Below are 18087 nucleotides of genomic sequence, written 5' to 3' on the forward strand. Positions count from 1 at the left end.
CTAAATATCTAAGAGCTACATTTCAGCAGAGAGCCCTTCAGGGAATATCTGTTCCAAGTAGAGATGTGGACAAATTGTATTGTCTTATTTGTTCTGAAAAAGTCCTTGAAAACCCAACCTTCAGGCAGAAAGGCCTGATCCTACTTTCCCATGTTATACTCTAGCATTCACTTTCAGGGACTGGGCTGATGGGGTGATATTATTTTACTCCAGTCGCACAGACACTGATCCAACTCAAAGGGTTTATGTTGTAAGTGAATCTAAAGTTTGTTATTTCACATTGGTGCCAAAAATTATGTAGGCCCATGAGTAACCAGGTGACCTAGCTGCTGTATGGAACAATTGAAGAGATTTTACTGAGTGGAGTATTAGGCCCAGTTGTGTTAAGCTCATGGTTGCAAGATTGTGTCTAAAGTTTAGGCTTCAGAAAAGATTAAAAGTATTGATGTAATTATTATTTATCTAACAATAATAGCTCCCATTATGTGCCAGGCACTTTCTAACACTGAAGAAAGACAAGCCACTTGTATTACAGAGTTTTTGTCTGAAGGGAAGCCAGGTTAAGTCAAGACTAGCTGTGTTCATCCCTCTCCACATGTGAAATCATGCTTTTTGTAAATTTATCTACAAAACCCCCACCCCTCCCCACACTACCTGTGCATAAATTGAATATTGAGGAATGAGAAAGTAAATAAGTGAATAGTCAGTGATGGAGTGGAAAAGGAACTTTGGTAGGTACAGCAAGGCACATGGCAGTAGAAGCCATTGAAAAGGTAAGAAGGATGGTAGAGAATAAGTTACTGGGCTTGAGAGACTAGAGTTCAGTTTCTAGCTCAGTCGCAGACTTGCTGAATGACCTTGAGTAAGTCACTTCAGCTGTTGTGTGCCTCAGTTTCCCATATGCAAATTAGACCAGTACTTCTCAATCTCCCAGGATAAAATGCCCAGGTGATTATGAGATGCTCAGACACTGAAGTTGAAAACCATATAAATGGATGGATAGAAATGAGCAGCAAATCCTCCATTTCTTTTGAATCAAGGAGAATGCAGAAGAGAAAGGGAGGTTCCTGAAGCTTTTATAACCAAAAGCAGAAATTATTAAAAAAAAAACCAACAACAACCCTATATTTTCTGAGGTGAAGCTCTGTTCCTAATACTTGAGTAGATTCCAAAGGGAGATACTGGATTTTTTTCTCGTGATTATATGGTCTCATTTTGTAACCTTTGTAAAAAATGCCAATATTGATAACGGGGATCTTCCCTGCTCAGGATGGCAAATGACTTGTAGGAAAGGTTTGTGCTTTCCCAGGCATTTACCATGATCCTTGGTATATTTTCTATTTTAATATTCCTTATTTATTCAGACCCTCTTGCTTTTTAATCTGTATCTGCTGCATCTGCTTAGTTATTTATACCCTACTCCAGACCATTGTAACTGACTGCCTTCAAAGTATTATCACACCCATAGTATGATATCCATCATGTAGTTCCATTTCTGCATTTCCCTGGCTATAAAGTGCTTGTTGCCTTATTATCTGAGTGCTATAGTTGATACGCAGCATATACCCATTCCATTTATTTCAAAATCCTTTATGTTTGGTGTTTTCCCAGATGGTCATTCCTTGGCCTGGCTCTGCTGCTATCACTAGCTCAAATCATTCCTAAACTGCAGCCTTTAAAATGGATTCTCTCACTCCTGCTCCTCGTGTCACCACAACAGCACTCAGGAGCCAGAAGGAGCTGGTATGGTGTTTCCAGTGGGATTCTTCTGCTTTGCTTTTAGATTGAAAACTCCCTAGGGAAGGAGATATGCTTCTTCTGTGTTCTGCACAGCTCAGTCTACACCCTGTCAGCATTCAGCACATGATAACAGCCAGCAGGGTGCTGTACAACACTACTGTGGCATGGTTCTAATCTGTACACTGCTTTCACCAGCACAACAATCCCGACAGTGTGACTTCAGGCTTCGGCCTCCATCCGGAGAGCCTGGGCTGGCTTTAGACACATGTAGACTGTGCCCTCTCTGGGAGTATGACTTTAGCTCAGTGTAGTTTTCATATTGGAGGGTGCCTGCAAATTATGGAGAGAGCCACAGGCCAGCCTGTAAGAGCCTTGAATGCTTGTCCTAGATCTTTCCCTAGATCTTTTTAATCCACCCTGCAAACTGCTCAGCAGTACAGTTATACCGACCAACTGAACTGCTGGTGTAGATAGTGCTCTGTCAACCAGAGGGTTTCTCTCATTGACATAGCTGTTGCCTCTGTGGAAGGTGGAGTATCTGCACAAGGAGAAGTCTACCATCCCAGTAGACAGCTTCTTCACTGAGTGCTACAGCAGCTGTAAGCATAGACACATCATGCAAGCTGGTAGTGTCTATAGGCCAGAGAGATGCCCTGTCCTCAGCTCTACAAATCCTATTTCCTCACCCATAAATCACTGCTAGCAGGGACACTGGTGGTCAGGAAATGCCAGGGAAATTGGTCAAATATGTAAAGATTGAATAAATCCATTATTTATTGAATAAAACTCAGGGGCGCCCTCACTTGGTGTGGGATAGGGGAGTGAGTGCTGTTTTGATTCTCTTATATATGCCTATTGTTATGTCTTGGTAAATTTTGTAGCAGAAAGACTATTGTCTTTTGTTTTTCTCTTCTCCCTCTGAAAATTCTCCTAGAGTTTTGCTCCTTCTTCCCCCGCTTCCTTCCCAACCACAGACATACATTATGTGTTGTTTGGTGCTTGGAAATTTGACAGCCTGGGTATGTCTCTGCTTCCTGAGCTCATTAGTAAATAGCAGCATGCTCTGTAGAAGAAGTGTCAGGAGTCCCCTCAGTATCGCATTGAATTTGGAGTCTGAGACAGTGCACTGCAGTTCTGCCTGCAGCTCTCACCAGGGGGAAGAGTTGTTTGTTTCTTTGTTTGGGAAAGCAGGGTGGGGTGAGGGATTTGGGGTGTGAGGTTTCCTATCTATTACTGTCTTCTTTAAGTGCCCTTTCAAACATCCCTGCTGTGGAAAGGGCTTAAAGAACACCTGGGGGTATTGGAATAGATCGTTCAGATATGAATCACAATGTCCTGCAAATGACCCATTGTATTTTAAAGTCTTAAAAGGTACACACCCTGGCATGCCACAAAACTCCCTCTCTCTCTTTTTCATGCATCCCTTTCCCCCCAACCTCCAATTATTTTCACTGGGGAAAGCCAAGGCCCTGATTGGAAACAAAGATTCAGAAAGCTCCCTCCTCCTCCTCCTTGCTCAGCATAGCCAAGCCTCAGTATCTAGTTCAGGGCACCCTGATTTAAAACCTCAGCGTGTTGCCTCCACCATCAACAAATAACATGCCCTTTGGGCTACAGGTAAAGTGAATAATAGGGAGCCAGTTTGCTGGTTAGATGTCAAGGAGAGAAAAGGGGGGAGGGACACCCAACAGATACATGGCAATGGTGAGAGAGCTCATTTTGTGTAAAGAGGGCCTCAAATCACCAGGGAATCCCTGGATTGTCTCAGGCTGTCGTGTGTGATGTCCATCATGCTGTACGAACACCATCTGTTCGGTATTATACTCTCAGTTGCCAGGCTACCTGCCCTACGCTGTAACACTTGACTGCCTAGCTCTACGTTAGCAGCATTATCCCAGACGTACTGAGGGGGTGTGCGCGGGGGGGGGGGGGAACAGTAGTCATGATTAAGCCATCTGCAAGCGTGGGGGTAGGGGGGAAGAGAGAGAGGGAGAATCAGGGCAGCAGTCACCAAGCTGGGCGGAACGGTGGAGGATCAGGCAGATATCACCATCTGCTGGCACAGAGATAGAACAACAGCACTGGCCATTTTCAAAAACGCAGAAACGGGCGTTCTCGTTCTCTTCCCTTGTGGGGGCTGCCTGTAGTAACAGGAGACATCCAGACTAATAAATGGAGCTGCATTGTAACTCAAGGCGGAGGGTCCTGTGTGACACTGAAGCCCCTGACTCATGGATTCAGTGGAGTTTGGGGGTGCACTGGGCCTTGTTAGATGGGCACAGCCTCTAGAGATTTCATATAATGTACCTGAATTTTGAGGGAAGCAGGGTTCATGAAATATGTCGCTCTGGCTTTGTAGATTTCTTGGAATTAGCGGTGGTGTACACTAACAACCTATGTCAGTTTAACTGTCGCTCAAGGGTGTTGCAAATAGTTATATTGGCCGAATTCTCAGAGACGTTAATGCTGTGTTGATGGGAGGGCTTCTCCCATACACATAAGCTGCAGCCTCTTGGAGATGGGAAGTACTGACACCAATGGACAAAGCTCTCCTGTTAGCAGTAGGAATGTTAAATATGATGTAATTGTCGTGTAACCGTATGAAATCTCATCGGTTACACAACTATTAGATAGTCCCTGGGGGCGGGGCCAGCAGCCAGTGTGCTCCTGGCCCCACTCCTGGGGAGCCCCCAACAACACCCTGCGCTGTTGCCTCTATATCAGAGGCAGCAGTGTGCAGTTGCAGGCAGGAGCTGGGCCGCAAGGGAAAACCGTTTAAAAACCAACTCCCTGTGCAGACAAGAGGCAGCAGCGTGGGATGGTAGCAGCCCCTGTCCATAGAGGGGCCAAGCTCCCTGCTGACAGAGGCTGCTTTGCGGCAGCCTCCCCTGCCTGCCTGCCTCTGATAGAGTTAGCAGTGCTGGGTGGGGCAGGTAGCACTGTGGAGCTGATGCTGGAGGAAACTGGCTTTTAAGCCAGCTCCCCCCAGGACTAACTCCTCCCTGCCACCTCTCACTGCCTCTGTAGGAAGCAGTGAGCAGAGGGGCAGGTGGGTCTGCAGAGCCAACACATGCGGAGACCCAAAAGCCAGCTCCTAGCATGTATCGGCTCCAGCTTGCCCCCCTCACCCTTCACACTGCTGCCTCTGTATCAGAGGCAGCAGCTTAGGGGTGGGGGGGGCAGGTGGATCCAGTGTTTGTGGGGAGCCTGCTTAAAGCCAGCTCCTCACGGACACCAACTCCCATTCGCCTCCCTCCCCCCGTTGCCTCTGATACAGAGGCATCAAGGGGGGAGCATGCGAGTAAATTGATAAGATTAAAAGATAAACCCAGGCTTACTGGTTGATCATATAGTGGACTACACATTGGCATCCCTAGTCAGCATAAGATAGGATTTTCACTAAGGGCCACAGCAGCGATGCAGCACTATAAGTGTGGACAAGCCTTAGGCACTGACTTCTTGGAAAGCACCCTAACAGAACCTTCTAGTCAAAAGATCACCTTTGGAAAACAGGATAAATGCTGCTCACAGAGCTGGTAAGGAAGATCCTCCCAGTCCCCTCCTCAGCTCTGGTCAAACACTATGTGCAGTTCCACAGGAAATAGGTGAGGGGGACAAGGTGATAGGCTGAGAGTGAATAGATGTCAGAGTGACCTTGAAATCCAGCCTGCCTCTCCATTTTTAGGCCATACCCCAACACACCTTTACAACATATTAGATGGGAGGCAGAGGGGGAATATGGTATCATCTTAGGCAGAAGAACCCATGTCACAATGGTTTCCTGCTTCTTCTCCTCCTCAGCCCTGAGCTCTCACAATGGGATTGGGATTTGAACCTTAAATTATTCTATTTTGTGGCTAAATCCCAAACTCTGCTGTGGTCTCCAGGAATCAGTGTTGTTTCTTCTCAAGATTTTATTTCAAGTCTTCCGATTGTTAGTAGGGATGTTAAAATTCGTTTATTCCCCACATGCACCATTTCCTGCTTCCCCTATTGTATCAGAGGTAGCAGCTGGCGCTAGAGTTGGTGCGCAGGGGGAGCCGATTTAAAAGCCAGTTCCCCGTGGGTACCGGCTCCCGCCTGCACCCTGTGCTGCTGTCCCTGATACAGAGGTAGCAGCGTGGGGGGTCAGAGGAGAGGCTATGTGTAACCGTGCATGTTACCCAAGCTCATCGATTAACCGTGTACACGGTTACACTTTCACATCCCTAGTAGTCAGTGATTTTCTTAAAGCTACTGGAGTCAAATGATGTGAGAATCTCCGTTTCCTTGTATGGTTGTTACTTGTTTTTTCAAGACAGTTTCTCAGCCTCATGAGTGTAGAGAAAAACAGTTTGAAAACATGACACCTAGAAGCTTAGAAACCTGAAGGAAAATGAAAAGAACCCACCTCTTCTTGTTCTCGTGATTGTAAAGAAAATCTCTTTATTTTGGGGTCCTAATTCACATATATTGGATGCCTGCAGTTGGCAATACTTAGGAATGAATTCAGAGCTGGAGTTTGAAAATCCTGGTAAAACCCAGCACTGCTGTTAATTGACAATGTGTCAAAACACTTCTTTGCCTCACTTTTCCCATCTGTAAAATAGAAATAAATTCTGTCCTTTGTGCCAAGGCAGTTGTAAGGATCTTAATAATTAACTTCTATGTAGAGTTTTCAATGTAAGTTTCTGTGGTGTTAAGTATAATTCAATCTAATGTCTATTCCGTTTGGGAATGTGCTATATGAAATTGGTTATTTGAGCATGGGTTTTTTTCAGGGGTCTCTTTCTTTTTTCAAAGGTCTATTAGATTCACAAGTGAGTCAACCACTTATTGTTCCTGGTCCATATTTTCCCTTTGTATGTGGCGTACACTATAGTGAAACTGTATCACTTTCTTTTATACAGGAACAGCATCCGGTGGGACTTTCTCGGACCACAGGCCCTATGCAGCCCTCTGTCCCACCAAGCTCCAGCAATGTGGTCACAGGTGCAAACACTGGAGGTCCCAGTTTCCTGGGAAACCAGCCGCAAGCAGCCATCATGAAGCAGATGCTGATTGAGCAACGGGCCCAGCTCCACGTGATGGAGCAACAGAAGCAACAGTTTCTAAGGGAGCAAAGGCAGCAGCAGCAGCAGATCCTGGCAGAGCAGGTACTATGCACTTCTGTATTTCAGACAGTACAGTACACACATGAGAACAGGGGCAATGGAGGCAGCACAGCACAGCCTTTTCTTGTCTTTATTTTTTTTAAACATAGGACTGGAAGGGATTTGAAGAGGTCAGCCAGCCAGTCCCCTGCTTTCATGGCAGAACTGAGCACCCTAGACCATCCCTGACAAGTGTTTCTTGAACCAAGATTCATGTGTTCAAACTGTAATGGATGTAATAAGCACATGGTTAAGCTATAATCTTTAGTCTTCCAGCTTATACTTTGGCCTTGACTTTGATTTCAGACCAATGTAAATCTGCAGCTACACTTCAGAAGTCAGTGGAGTTACACTGGTGTAAAACTGGTGTGAGTGAGAACAGAATCAGTGTGCACAGATTTGGCAGCCTGGAGTGAACTGTACATTTGAAAAGCACAAAGCTGCTTCTGATCTCAAGCCAGTCTCACACTAGCATATTCCCATCGATTCCTGGAGCTGCTCCCCATTTACACTGTTATATAGGAAATCAGAATCAGGTTTTCGTTTATAAAGGAGGCACCTGAATAAAACTTACCCATAGTAGCACAACAAATGGTGCTTCTAATCCAGTATCTGGAGATGAGATTGAATTCAGTCTTAGGGCATAATTCTCATTTGCCTTGTCATTTGTGCCTTTGCAAAGTGAGTATTTTAAGCTGCCCAATCAGAGTGGTAGTGTTTTACATCACTTTGCACACCTGTTCATCACAACACAAGGGAAAGCCAGTGGAGCATCAGACCCTAAAAATACAGGGGAAAAGCAGCTGTGGGATCAAGTGTATCACATAAAACTAAAAATTCGTAGGACCAATGGTCCCCTTGGATTCCTGGCTTTTACTGGTGCACCTGAAATTGTAACCATTTTTCTCTTTGTATTTTGCTAATACATTTTTCAAAGTTGTGCTATGATTCCTACACACTCTTTACTCAGCAGTGGGCTCTTCTTAAGGCTCTTTTCTGTGAGCTGAGGGAATCTACATACTGTGAACAGGAAGTTTATAATGAACATTTGTAGGTCAGGGAATACAGTGGGTTGGTTTTCATTCCTCTTTTGCCATGTCTCTTCAAATGTGTAAGCCCTTGCTTTTAGGAGGGTGCTCATTCTGTTTACAGTACGTTCATGCAGCAACCAGATAACCTCAGGGTCTTATGAGAGCTGCTTTGCAGAATACCTACTAGTCTTTTGAAGGCACATATAAACCCAGACATGACTTGACTTCCATTTATATTAACTATCAACATCTGAATGTGCTTTAAATAAATTAAGAATATTCATATACTGCAGCCATGAGAGAAAGCTCAACACAGCTGTGCCACAAATCCGGACTCAGCAGCATTTCACAATCACTCGCTATCTTAGACCATTCACTTGTCCTGAATGAGTTATCAGCACATCTGTCATGCGACTGTATGTGGTAAATAAAGCAAGTGAATGGAAACGACAAACAAAAAAACAAAAATAGCAACAACAACAGGTGGAGGGCAAAGGAGAATGCAGGAGGGGAATTGGGCCCTACTTGCCCATTTGGTTTTGGGTAGAGATGGGCCTGGGTCACAAAGTTCAGATCTGAATTCAGCAGTCCTCATAGTCGGGGCTGTTATGTATCCCAAGTGTGCTCCCAATTGTAGAGATATAGGCCAGCCACTAAGTCTGGATCCAGAAGGAGAGCTCAAGTGGTTTGAGATCCAGAGTTTCACTTTGGACCCACATCTCATGTTTATTGGACAAAGACAATTCTGAAAATATTCCCTCCTATCTCCTCTCTTTCCCGCTGCTCCTTCTAGACTGAAGACAGTTATACTGCTACTTAGCAAGCGCTTGTGAGTAGGGATGGTTGATGTGAGTCTAAGTGTTGATTCCTTTTAAAACCGAACAAGAAGCCCATGTGCTCTCAGTAGGACTCTTCACATAAGGCTGCTGCACACCTTGCCTGCCCCGACACACAGCACTTGTCTCACCAGAACAGCCTGCTAGCGGAAGTGCTGCAGTTGAGCTGCTGTTTGTAACTGCAGTCAGTCTCATAATGGTCACATTCAATCATTCATTCATTAATCATCTTTTTTTCCTCTGCCGTCATCTCTTCCTCTCTCTCATTCGTTTCCAGCAGTTGCAGCAGCAGTCACATTTGCCTCGGCAACATCTCCAGCAGCAGCGGAACTCGTATCCAGTGCAACAAGTCAGTCAGTTCCAAGGTAAAAGTTATAAATGCTTTTCAACCCTCCAAGTCAGTGCTGTCCTGTGTAGTAGGCATCTGGAAGTTCATTTTATTTGTGTATGTTGGCGGCTAGGGAGGATGTTGAGGAAGAAGATTTCTCTCTCTCTATCTGCCTCCTGCACCCTCACATATACACACTGATATAACACACTTTCACAGAAAGGCATTGTTCAATTTTACATGGAGAGTTATATTTCTGAGTTAGGTTTTGCTTTTCCCAATAAAATCTGCCCCTTAAAAATTCTCCCAGTCACTTCTTTCTTTCTTCTCTGCCTCTTTGACTCTTGGATTCTGAGGGTACTGCTACACTGTCTATTTTTTTCGGAAGAGGTATGCAAATAGCCCTTGCATTTCCATGCCTTCTTCCGTTTTTTTTCCCGGAAGAGGCTTTTCCGCCGTTAGGCCCCATCTACACGGGGCCAAATGTCGGAAAAAACCCTCTTTTGAAAGCCCCCTGTAAACCTCATTTTATGAGGAAAAAGGGGCTTTCAAAAGAGGGGGGGTTTCTGATATTTGGCCCTGTGTAGACGGGGCCAAATGATGGAAAAGTCTCTTCCAGGAAAAAAATGGAAGGTATGCAATTCGAGTGCTATTTGCATATCTCTTAAAAAAAAAAGACAGTGTAGCTGTACCCTGAGGGTATGTCTACACAGCAAATTCAAATTTGGTAAACCTCATTCCACGAGGAATAATGCCAAATTCGAAATAGCTATTTCGAAATAAGTGCTGTGTAGATACTTATATCGAAATAGGGAGCCTCCAGCCTTCCCAGGGTGCCCTGGTGGCCACTCCAGACTCAACCAAGAACACTCCTCTCCCTCCCTCCTCCCCGGAGGCCTTAAAGGGGTTGACTCGGGTCACAGTGCCTGTGCCAGCTCCAAGTCTGCCAGCCCAGAGCCACTGCCCCTGACCCAGTGGCCCCAAAACATGAGCCAGAAAGCCACTGGCAGCCAGCCCTCCACCGCTTCCCAGGAGCAGTCTGCCAGCTTCCAGGAGACTGCCAGGGCCCGGAGAAGGCGGGCGCCTTCCTGGTCCATGGTGGAGATCATGGACCTTATTCAGGTTTGGGGGGGGGGATGCTCCCAACGTCCATGATCTCCGCACTAGATGGAGGAACACAGCCATCTATGACAGGATAGCTGGTAGCCTGGCCACCAAAGGCCACATGTGAACCCAGGAGTAGGTTTGCATGAAAATTAAGTTGGTCCGGCAAGACCCCCAACCCTGAGCCCTGAGCTTCCCCTCCCGCTTCTTCCCCTTCCTTCCCCCTTCCAGCTCCCTTCTCCCAGGTTTCCTCCTCCCCTCCCTCACCCCACCCTCTCTTCTCCCCTCTCCTGCCTCCTTTCCACAGTCTCACTAGAGTTTGATCCCCCCTCCCCCTCCGTTTTGTTAAATAAAGAGAGTTTGTGTTCATGAAAATACATGTATTTTATTTTACATCAGGAAGGGGGGTTAGGGAGGAATAAGTGGAAGGATGTGAGGGAGGAATGAGGCACAAGCCCCCAGTGAGGAAGACCAGGAAGGCTCTTAGTCCTCCTCAGGGTGGAAGCTCTCCCGCAGGGCTTCCTGGATACTGACAGCCCCCCAATGGACCTCTTGGATGGCAGCCTGCAGTCCAAGAGTGGCACCAGAGTGCCCAGGGTCAGCTCTGGCTCCATGTTGCAGAGTGCTGTGGTGTCCCGAGCGAGGGCAACCAGAGCACGCAGAGACAAAATGCTTTGCTGTTCCTCATCGAGGTAGGCAAACAAGCAGGGAACCCTGAGAACCGGCTGTCCGGGGGGCATCCCTCAGCCTCAGGCAGCAGCCACACAAAGTAACTCCTCACCTGATACCCTGCTGGATCTGGTTTCAGCTGGCCTAAATGCGATTTAGCATCCACTCAGTGTGGACGCGCTATTTCGAAATTGAAACACTTCCCTTACCTGTATTTTGCACCTCAACCCAGCCAGGCAGAGGAGCTGGGGCCATCCATTGAGCCATATGTAGAGCACAGTTTTTCCGTATACTCCTGAAGAAGTACCATCCATTTCCATAACAGGACCTACTGGTCTGTGTTGTGCTGTGGGCCATGGTGGCAGGGACTGATTCAAGGACACCATGTTTTGCTGCTGCTGTTTAGTTTGTGTCTTACAACAGATTTTTTTTTAAATTTTAACTTAATAATGTTTGATATGGAAAAAAACTGCGATGCTATTTGAGCTTCACCTGCAGAGAATTTTATTGTTTTAGTTCAGTATGGTATTGACTTGAAGCCACAACGAACCCGTGGCATAATCAGAATTCCTGTAATTGTTTTTAAATAAAGATAGTAAATACAGAGGCATATTGGCTTCCCAGAAATCGATGATCCCACATCAGGAAGACACAACAAGCATGGTGCAGTTATCTGCCATGGTGTGGGATTTAACAAGGTTAGGATTTTCTGGTTTCCCATTATTGGTCCAAGGTGGAGTAAAATGTGCTTATAATATTGATTCACTAATACACTCTCTCTGCTCTGCATGTCCCGAAAAAACAATTTTTCTTCTTTCCATAGACTTAATCAGTAACAATGATATAGAAAATCCATTCATTTATGCCTCCTGAGCTATTAAAAAATTGATTGGCCTTCTGAGTCTGACATTTCCATTTTCATGGCTCAGTTTGGAAAGACAATGGAGATATTTAAAAGAGAGTCTTAACTGGCTGGCTGGAGCTCAGTTATTTACTCTGAAATCCAGTCAGACAAAATATCTTTCTAGCGACCGCATGCCAGATCCTGCTTCCTTTCAAGTCTTTTACTTTGATAGAAGCACCATTGGGCCTCATGTCTGAAGGGAATGACATAGGTGCAGCTGAATAGTGCTAGAGAAATTAATATCTATGTGTGTGTCATTTTTAAAAAAGGGTCCTTGTTCCCCTTTTTCCCAGTGAGGAAAACATACATTGGTATGTAATTTACTGTTTTTATAGACTTAAGAGTGCAAATTTCAATAGCTCTCAAGCACCTACATTTTTTAAAATGGGACTGAGCCCCTAAGTATCATAGAAGCCTTTTGAACATTTTATCATTTTTCGCAACCTTCCTCAGTATTGCTGTTCCAATGGTACCTGCTTCCTTGAAGCCTCACAGTTTTACTAGAAGAGCCTGTATAGCACATGATCAAGATGGCTCTGATGGTTTAAGCTGGATCATGCACAGAATCAGTTTTTCTTGATACTTCAAAAGTGAATGAAGAACCAAAAACTCATGGGTCAATGGGGGAACACATCCAAAAATTGTCAAAAAACGAGAATTGCTTAGCAAGTAAATCTTCAGCTTTTAACCTCTCCAGCCCTATTTTAGGTCTTAAGGGAAAATAATCTAATGCCCTGTATTGATGGTATTCTCTGCTGAACAGTCTTTCACTTTACAAATTGAATACCTAACATGATCAGCAATTCCTGCTTAGGGTAAGACTGGAGCTGTAAATTTTCTCACCTTCAAGGAAAGGAGACTGTGCAAGTAAGCATTAAGGTCACAGCCGGAACATGATGGGGAAGCACATTCTGTCTGACAGGTGAATACTAGGAAGACTAGAGTTTTCCTCTCTGGGATGGGCAACCTTCTTCTCTCTCTCTCCTTTAATTCTCATATGAGAGAATCATGTGTTCACCCAAAAAGCAAAGCAATCTCAAATCAGCCCACAATCTCTAAGGCTTCTACAAATTGTTTTGGTATGCAAAGATGTATTATCTAATACTTACAGATTTCCCCCCTCCTTTCTGTAGGTTCTCCCCAGGATATAGCAGCAGTGAGAAACCAAGCAGCGCTTCAGAGCATGAGGACCTCCCGAATGATGGCCCAGAATGCAGGCATGATGGCAATGGCGCCCTCTCAGAACCCTGGTACAATGTCGACAGTGGCTGCTCAGTCCGAGATGGGAATGACTCCTTACAGCAACACATCTACCAGCCAACCAGGAATGTACAATATGAGCACAGGAATGAGCCAAATGTTGCAGCACGCAAACCAAAGTAGCATGACCATGGCACATAGTGCGGGCCAGGGACCAAGGCAGCCCACGTCCGGACAAGGGGTTGGAATTGTCAGCAGCTTTGGTCAAAGTATCCTGGTAAACTCTATTCCCCAACAGCATCAGCAGATGAAAGGACCTGTGAGCCAGGTCCTGCCCAGAGCACAAGCTCCTAGGCTTCAAAATATGATGGGAACTGTCCCTCAAGGAGCACAAAACTGGCAGCAGCGAGGCTTACAAGGTATCCCTGGAAGGACTAGCAGTGAAATTGGGTCATTCAACAATGGCACGGCATATCCAGTGCAGTCTGGGCAACCAAGGCTGCCCAAGCAACATTTTCCACAGGGAATTAACCAGTCAGTATTGGACACGACTGGAACAGTCAGAGCCCTGAACCCAGCAATGGGAAGACAAATGCTGCAACAGCTCCCTGCGCAACAAGGAACCAGCCAAGCAAGGACAATGGTCATGCCTGCAATAAGTCAGGGGGTTCCCACAATGCCTGGTTTCAGTCAGCCCCCTACACAGCAGATGCCAGGTGGGAGTTTTGCTCAGAGTAGCCAGGGTCAGGCCTATGAGAGGAATCCCGCTCAGGACATTTCTTACAATTACAGTAATGATGGAGCTGGAGGTTCCTTTTCAAGTATAACAGAGAGTGCAGACCTTGTGGACTCCATCATTAAAGGCGGACCAGGTGATGAGTGGATGCAAGAACTTGACGAGTTATTTGGAAACCCATAGTGAATGGGATTGTACAGTTTAACACTCTGATTGTTAAGTTAAAAAAAGAAAACAGGATGTCCCCCCATCCTTGTTTTTTGCTTTTTACTCTGTGCAGACTGAGCTGGCTGTGGGAGAGTCAGGAGGTGATTAAAACATTGACGTGTTGATTTCACAAAACTTCCACAAAGCAATCTCCACTGCACAGCAGTACCTGCTCTGCCTGGCTGTGAGACATGGGGATGGGGGTGGGGAGGGGCTGGAAAAAGCAGCTGCGCGCTGCCCATGGAAAGAGCTGGTGCACTCTGTGTGGTGAGGCACGGTTGCATAGCGATGTGATGTTCCCAATCTCTCCCATTCCATTTTACTGTAATTGCTGCAGCTTTCAGGGCATGTGAAGAGCTAGATCCCTGAGGCCGGGAACAAAACCTAAAGGAGTTGCCAGGTGATTGTGCAGCTCAAAAATGTGTTGAACTCTGGGTATAAATAGATCCCAGATTTCAAAGTGTTCCTGTCCCTTTGATTTGATACAGAGCATGGCTTCTGGAGCCTACTCAGTTGCCAGCGAATGTCCAGCACACATGTGATTAGCCTAACCAATCATCGAAGGGTTACCATTTTCACTGGAGAGTGATAAAACATGAATAGCTTGGCAGAACATAAATCTGGCAATACAAAGAGCAAGACAGAGTACAGGACTGTCGGTGGATAGGAATAGACATCCCCACTGTTTAAGTGGGTGGGTTAGCTTAATGAGCAATTAATTCTCTTTTAGGCTCAGCACTGTGTTTCTGTATTTGGGTGCTTTGGCACATCTGTGCTGGCTGGTAATGTACTGTAGGCTAGCAGCTAAACGAGGTGTAAAAGGACTAAGCAGAGTGAACAGATTACACTAGAGTTCTATGTAGATCCAATTTAAGCCCCCTTTTCCTCCTCCTCCTCCAATATACTTATAATTCTAGGGCTGTGTCTATACTGGCATGAATTTCCGGAAATGCTTAAAACAGAATAGTTTTCGTTATAAGTATTTCCGGAAAAGGAGCGTCTACATTGGCAGGCTGCTTTTCCGGAAAAGCCCTTTTCAAGGTTAGTAGGTATTACTTGGGGCTGGGATGCCCCTGCAGTTGATTTAATACTACATGTAGCCTGCTTTTCTGTCTTAAACGGATGTTCTGTGTAAAATTCCCACTGTCAGGGTATCCAAACTGCAGGAATCAAGACAGACTGGTGTAATGGTCATCCATGGAAGGGCAAATAGCTTTTCCAGAAAAGAGCCCCGAGCGTCATTTTCGCGATTGGGGCTTTTTTCCAGAAAAGACTACTGGGCTGTCTGCACTGGCCCTTTTCCGGAACAGTGTTCCGGAATAAGGACTTATGCCCGAGCGGGAGCAGAATAGTTTTTCCGGAATAGTGGCTGATTTTGTACAGTAGAGCATCGTTGCTTTTCCGGAAATTCAAGGGCCAGTGTAGACAGCTCACAGCTTATTCCGGAAAAGCGGCTGATTTTCAGAAATAAGTGGCCCAGTGTAGACACAGCCACATTGTTTTTCCTTAATAGTAGGGACAAACATGCACTGTTAACACAAGGCCATTGCACTTCACTTTTCTTCAGCCAAACAGCAGTCCCCATGTGCAGGGACAGGGAGGAAAGGAAGCCAGCATGAGAACATTAAAATGCACCACTAGCGTGTGGAATTCTGAATAAATTTCCCTTCTTCTGAGTGTGCAAGGTTAGTAGGTATTACTTGGGGCTGGGATGCCCCTGCAGTTGATTTAATACTACATGTAGCCTGCTTTTCTGTCTTAAACGGATGTTCTGTGTAAAATTCCCACTGTCAGGGTATCCAAACTGCAGGAATCAAGACAGACTGGTGTAATGGTCATCCATGGAAGGGCAAATAGCTTTCTATTGGTTATCACCACAAATATTGGGTCTCCCCAAACAAGCTTGCTAGGCAGTAGTGGTGACGTATCTCAACAGGTTGAAAGCAGATCTGTGCTGAACTTGTAACAAAACTGTGCTATGTCTTTCAAAATGGTGCTTTTAAAAGAATAAAGCCCAGCCCTTCGGCATGTTACTAACCCATCCCTGTGAGCCAAAGCTTTCATTGAAGTTAAAATTGTTTAAATGATCCAAACCTACCAATTGACAGATCTTTAGTTAGGCCCCATGGTGATGAAGTGCTGATCCACTGAAATCTGTAGGAGCTGAGGATGGGCAATCAGTACCTCAGAGGTTGCCCTTTGTTTCTGCATACAGCACAGGTATGAGTAGGAGCAAGGAATGGGAGTAAATTGGATTCCTTAATCCTTTTATGGTGTGTCTACACTGCAGCCAAGTGGGGTGATCCCCCAAACAGGTAGACAAACTGGAGATACTGTCCTAAAAATAGCAGTGTCCGCCTCCCTCCCCCAGGTCTGATCTTGGGTGGCTAGCCTGAGCCACCTCAGCAGCCTCACGGCTCTTTTTAATGTACTAACTCGAGCTGAGTTAAGACGAATCTCTGTACCTGTCCTGGGGATTGTGCTTAAGGTTGCAGTGTGGATATAGCATCCGGTAACTCATTGCCCTGCTGCTTGTTCACTCTTGTGTGGTAACCCTTTGCTGAGCTTGTCTACACTATGACAAAGGGTGTAGAGAGGGCACGCCGTATTTTAACATGGGCTAGATGGTTAAGGGAACTCCCAAACAATCGGTGTTAAAATACAGTGTGCCCTGTCTCCACCAGAGAATGCATTAGTTAAAATGTGCTGGGTAAAACATGTTAATGATCTACATGAAGGGGCTGATCAGTAGCTGTTTGAAGTCCAAGGGATTCAGTCTTTCCACTGACATCAGTGGAGGTGAGGGTGCATCCTAACACTATAAAAATGAGCACCAGCTGAAGACTTCAACCACAAGCATTTTATAGCTAGTGGAATCTTAGACCAGCGTAAAAAGGGGGATGGATGAAGGGTACAACTGGCACTCCCAAGGGGAAATTGTGTGGCTAGTGTAAATGTTACAGGAGTGGGTGGGGCACTTCCTTGTCCTGCACTGTATCATACAGCTGCACCATGCTAATCAAGGGTCACATACAGCAGTGAGGATGCCAAGCCTTGTGTGGATGGAGCTTTTCCCCAGGTAGTATCACTATTTCTTGGCCTTGGTAGCAAAGGGTTCCTTGTGAAGGATGGATACATCTACACAGCAAAAAAACAACAACAAAGAAAGAAACAAACAAAACCCTTATGCTGCTGAGTCTCAATGCATGGGTCAACTGATTTGAGTTCACTGGACTTGAGCTGTGGGGCTGAAAATAGCATTGCACATGTTTGGGCTTGGGCTGGACCCTGGACTCCAGGACCATCTCCCTAGCCATGTTTCAGCATCCAGACTGCAGCCTGAGTCAGAACATCTGTGCCTGGCAGCATAAGCCCTGTGAACCCGGGTCACAGTCGGCCCAGGCTGAGACTCACTGCCCCGAAACTGGTCTTGCTTTGTAGATGCATCCTCAGAGAGGCCAACAGGGAAATTAGATTTAGAAACACGCACACACTGAAAAGCAACATAATGGAACATCACTTTTATCAGAAGGGTACAGGAATTAGCACATGTATTGTGACAGGAAGTTTGCTGATGAGGACTGAGTCACTGGTGTCTTTGGAAAGCTTCCTCCAAATACTCTGTACTGGGACCAAGTAATAGAAGTAGATTTTAATAGTTTTTTTTTTCTTACTATGGTGCTGATGTATATGTAATGTTTAAAAAAAGGTTATTTGTAAATAGATTTTTACAATTCTGCAGATATCACTGGGTCTACTATCTGTAAAATATATACATATAAATATATATATACTGTTTGTTTAAAATAGAGTATTTTTATTTCATTCCTTAACTCATCCTCACTGCAATGATATTGCACTTCAGATGACGTCTAATTACTAATTTGTACTGTATCCTGACAGCAACTTGCTCCATTTTATTCAGATTTTTCTAGTGTTCTGTTTTTACTTTGTACATTAAGCATTGCTTATTTCCTTTGAGACCTGTACAGAGCTCTGAAAATGTAGAAATGACCTGATGTTAACATACCACTTTTAAAGAAAAAACAAACAAACAAAAAAAGCAAATAAAAGATTGTTATCTGAATCAAAAAAGAGACTGATTTATAGGACTCTCACTCATGGTACCTCACATACTTCCTACCATGATACCCAGATATTACCATTATTGTCCCATTATCCATTATTGGGGCTTCAAAG

The 18087-nt window shown here is 45.2% G+C and overlaps 1 protein-coding gene across 3 annotated transcripts in view; it reads left to right on the top strand.

Moving 5' to 3' along the window:
• The window catches only part of MAML3 (mastermind like transcriptional coactivator 3), a 354592-nt gene extending 336673 nt beyond the window's left edge, over positions 1-17919 (top strand). For 2 of the 3 annotated variants that reach the window (XM_006123997.4, XM_075929926.1), the window contains 3 exons: positions 6630-6875; positions 9017-9104; positions 12878-17919. In XM_006123997.4, the coding sequence (XP_006124059.1) occupies positions 6630-6875; positions 9017-9104; positions 12878-13863 (1320 nt within the window). In that variant the 3' untranslated portion in view covers positions 13864-17919. The remainder of the gene's footprint in view (positions 1-6629; positions 6876-9016; positions 9105-12877) is intronic. The other variant, XM_006123998.4, reaches the window with a different exon arrangement.
• Positions 17920-18087: the final 168 nt, after the last annotated feature.

Source organism: Pelodiscus sinensis, chromosome 5 (genome assembly GCF_049634645.1).
Source record: "Pelodiscus sinensis isolate JC-2024 chromosome 5, ASM4963464v1, whole genome shotgun sequence".
Taxonomy (NCBI): Eukaryota; Metazoa; Chordata; order Testudines; family Trionychidae; genus Pelodiscus; species Pelodiscus sinensis.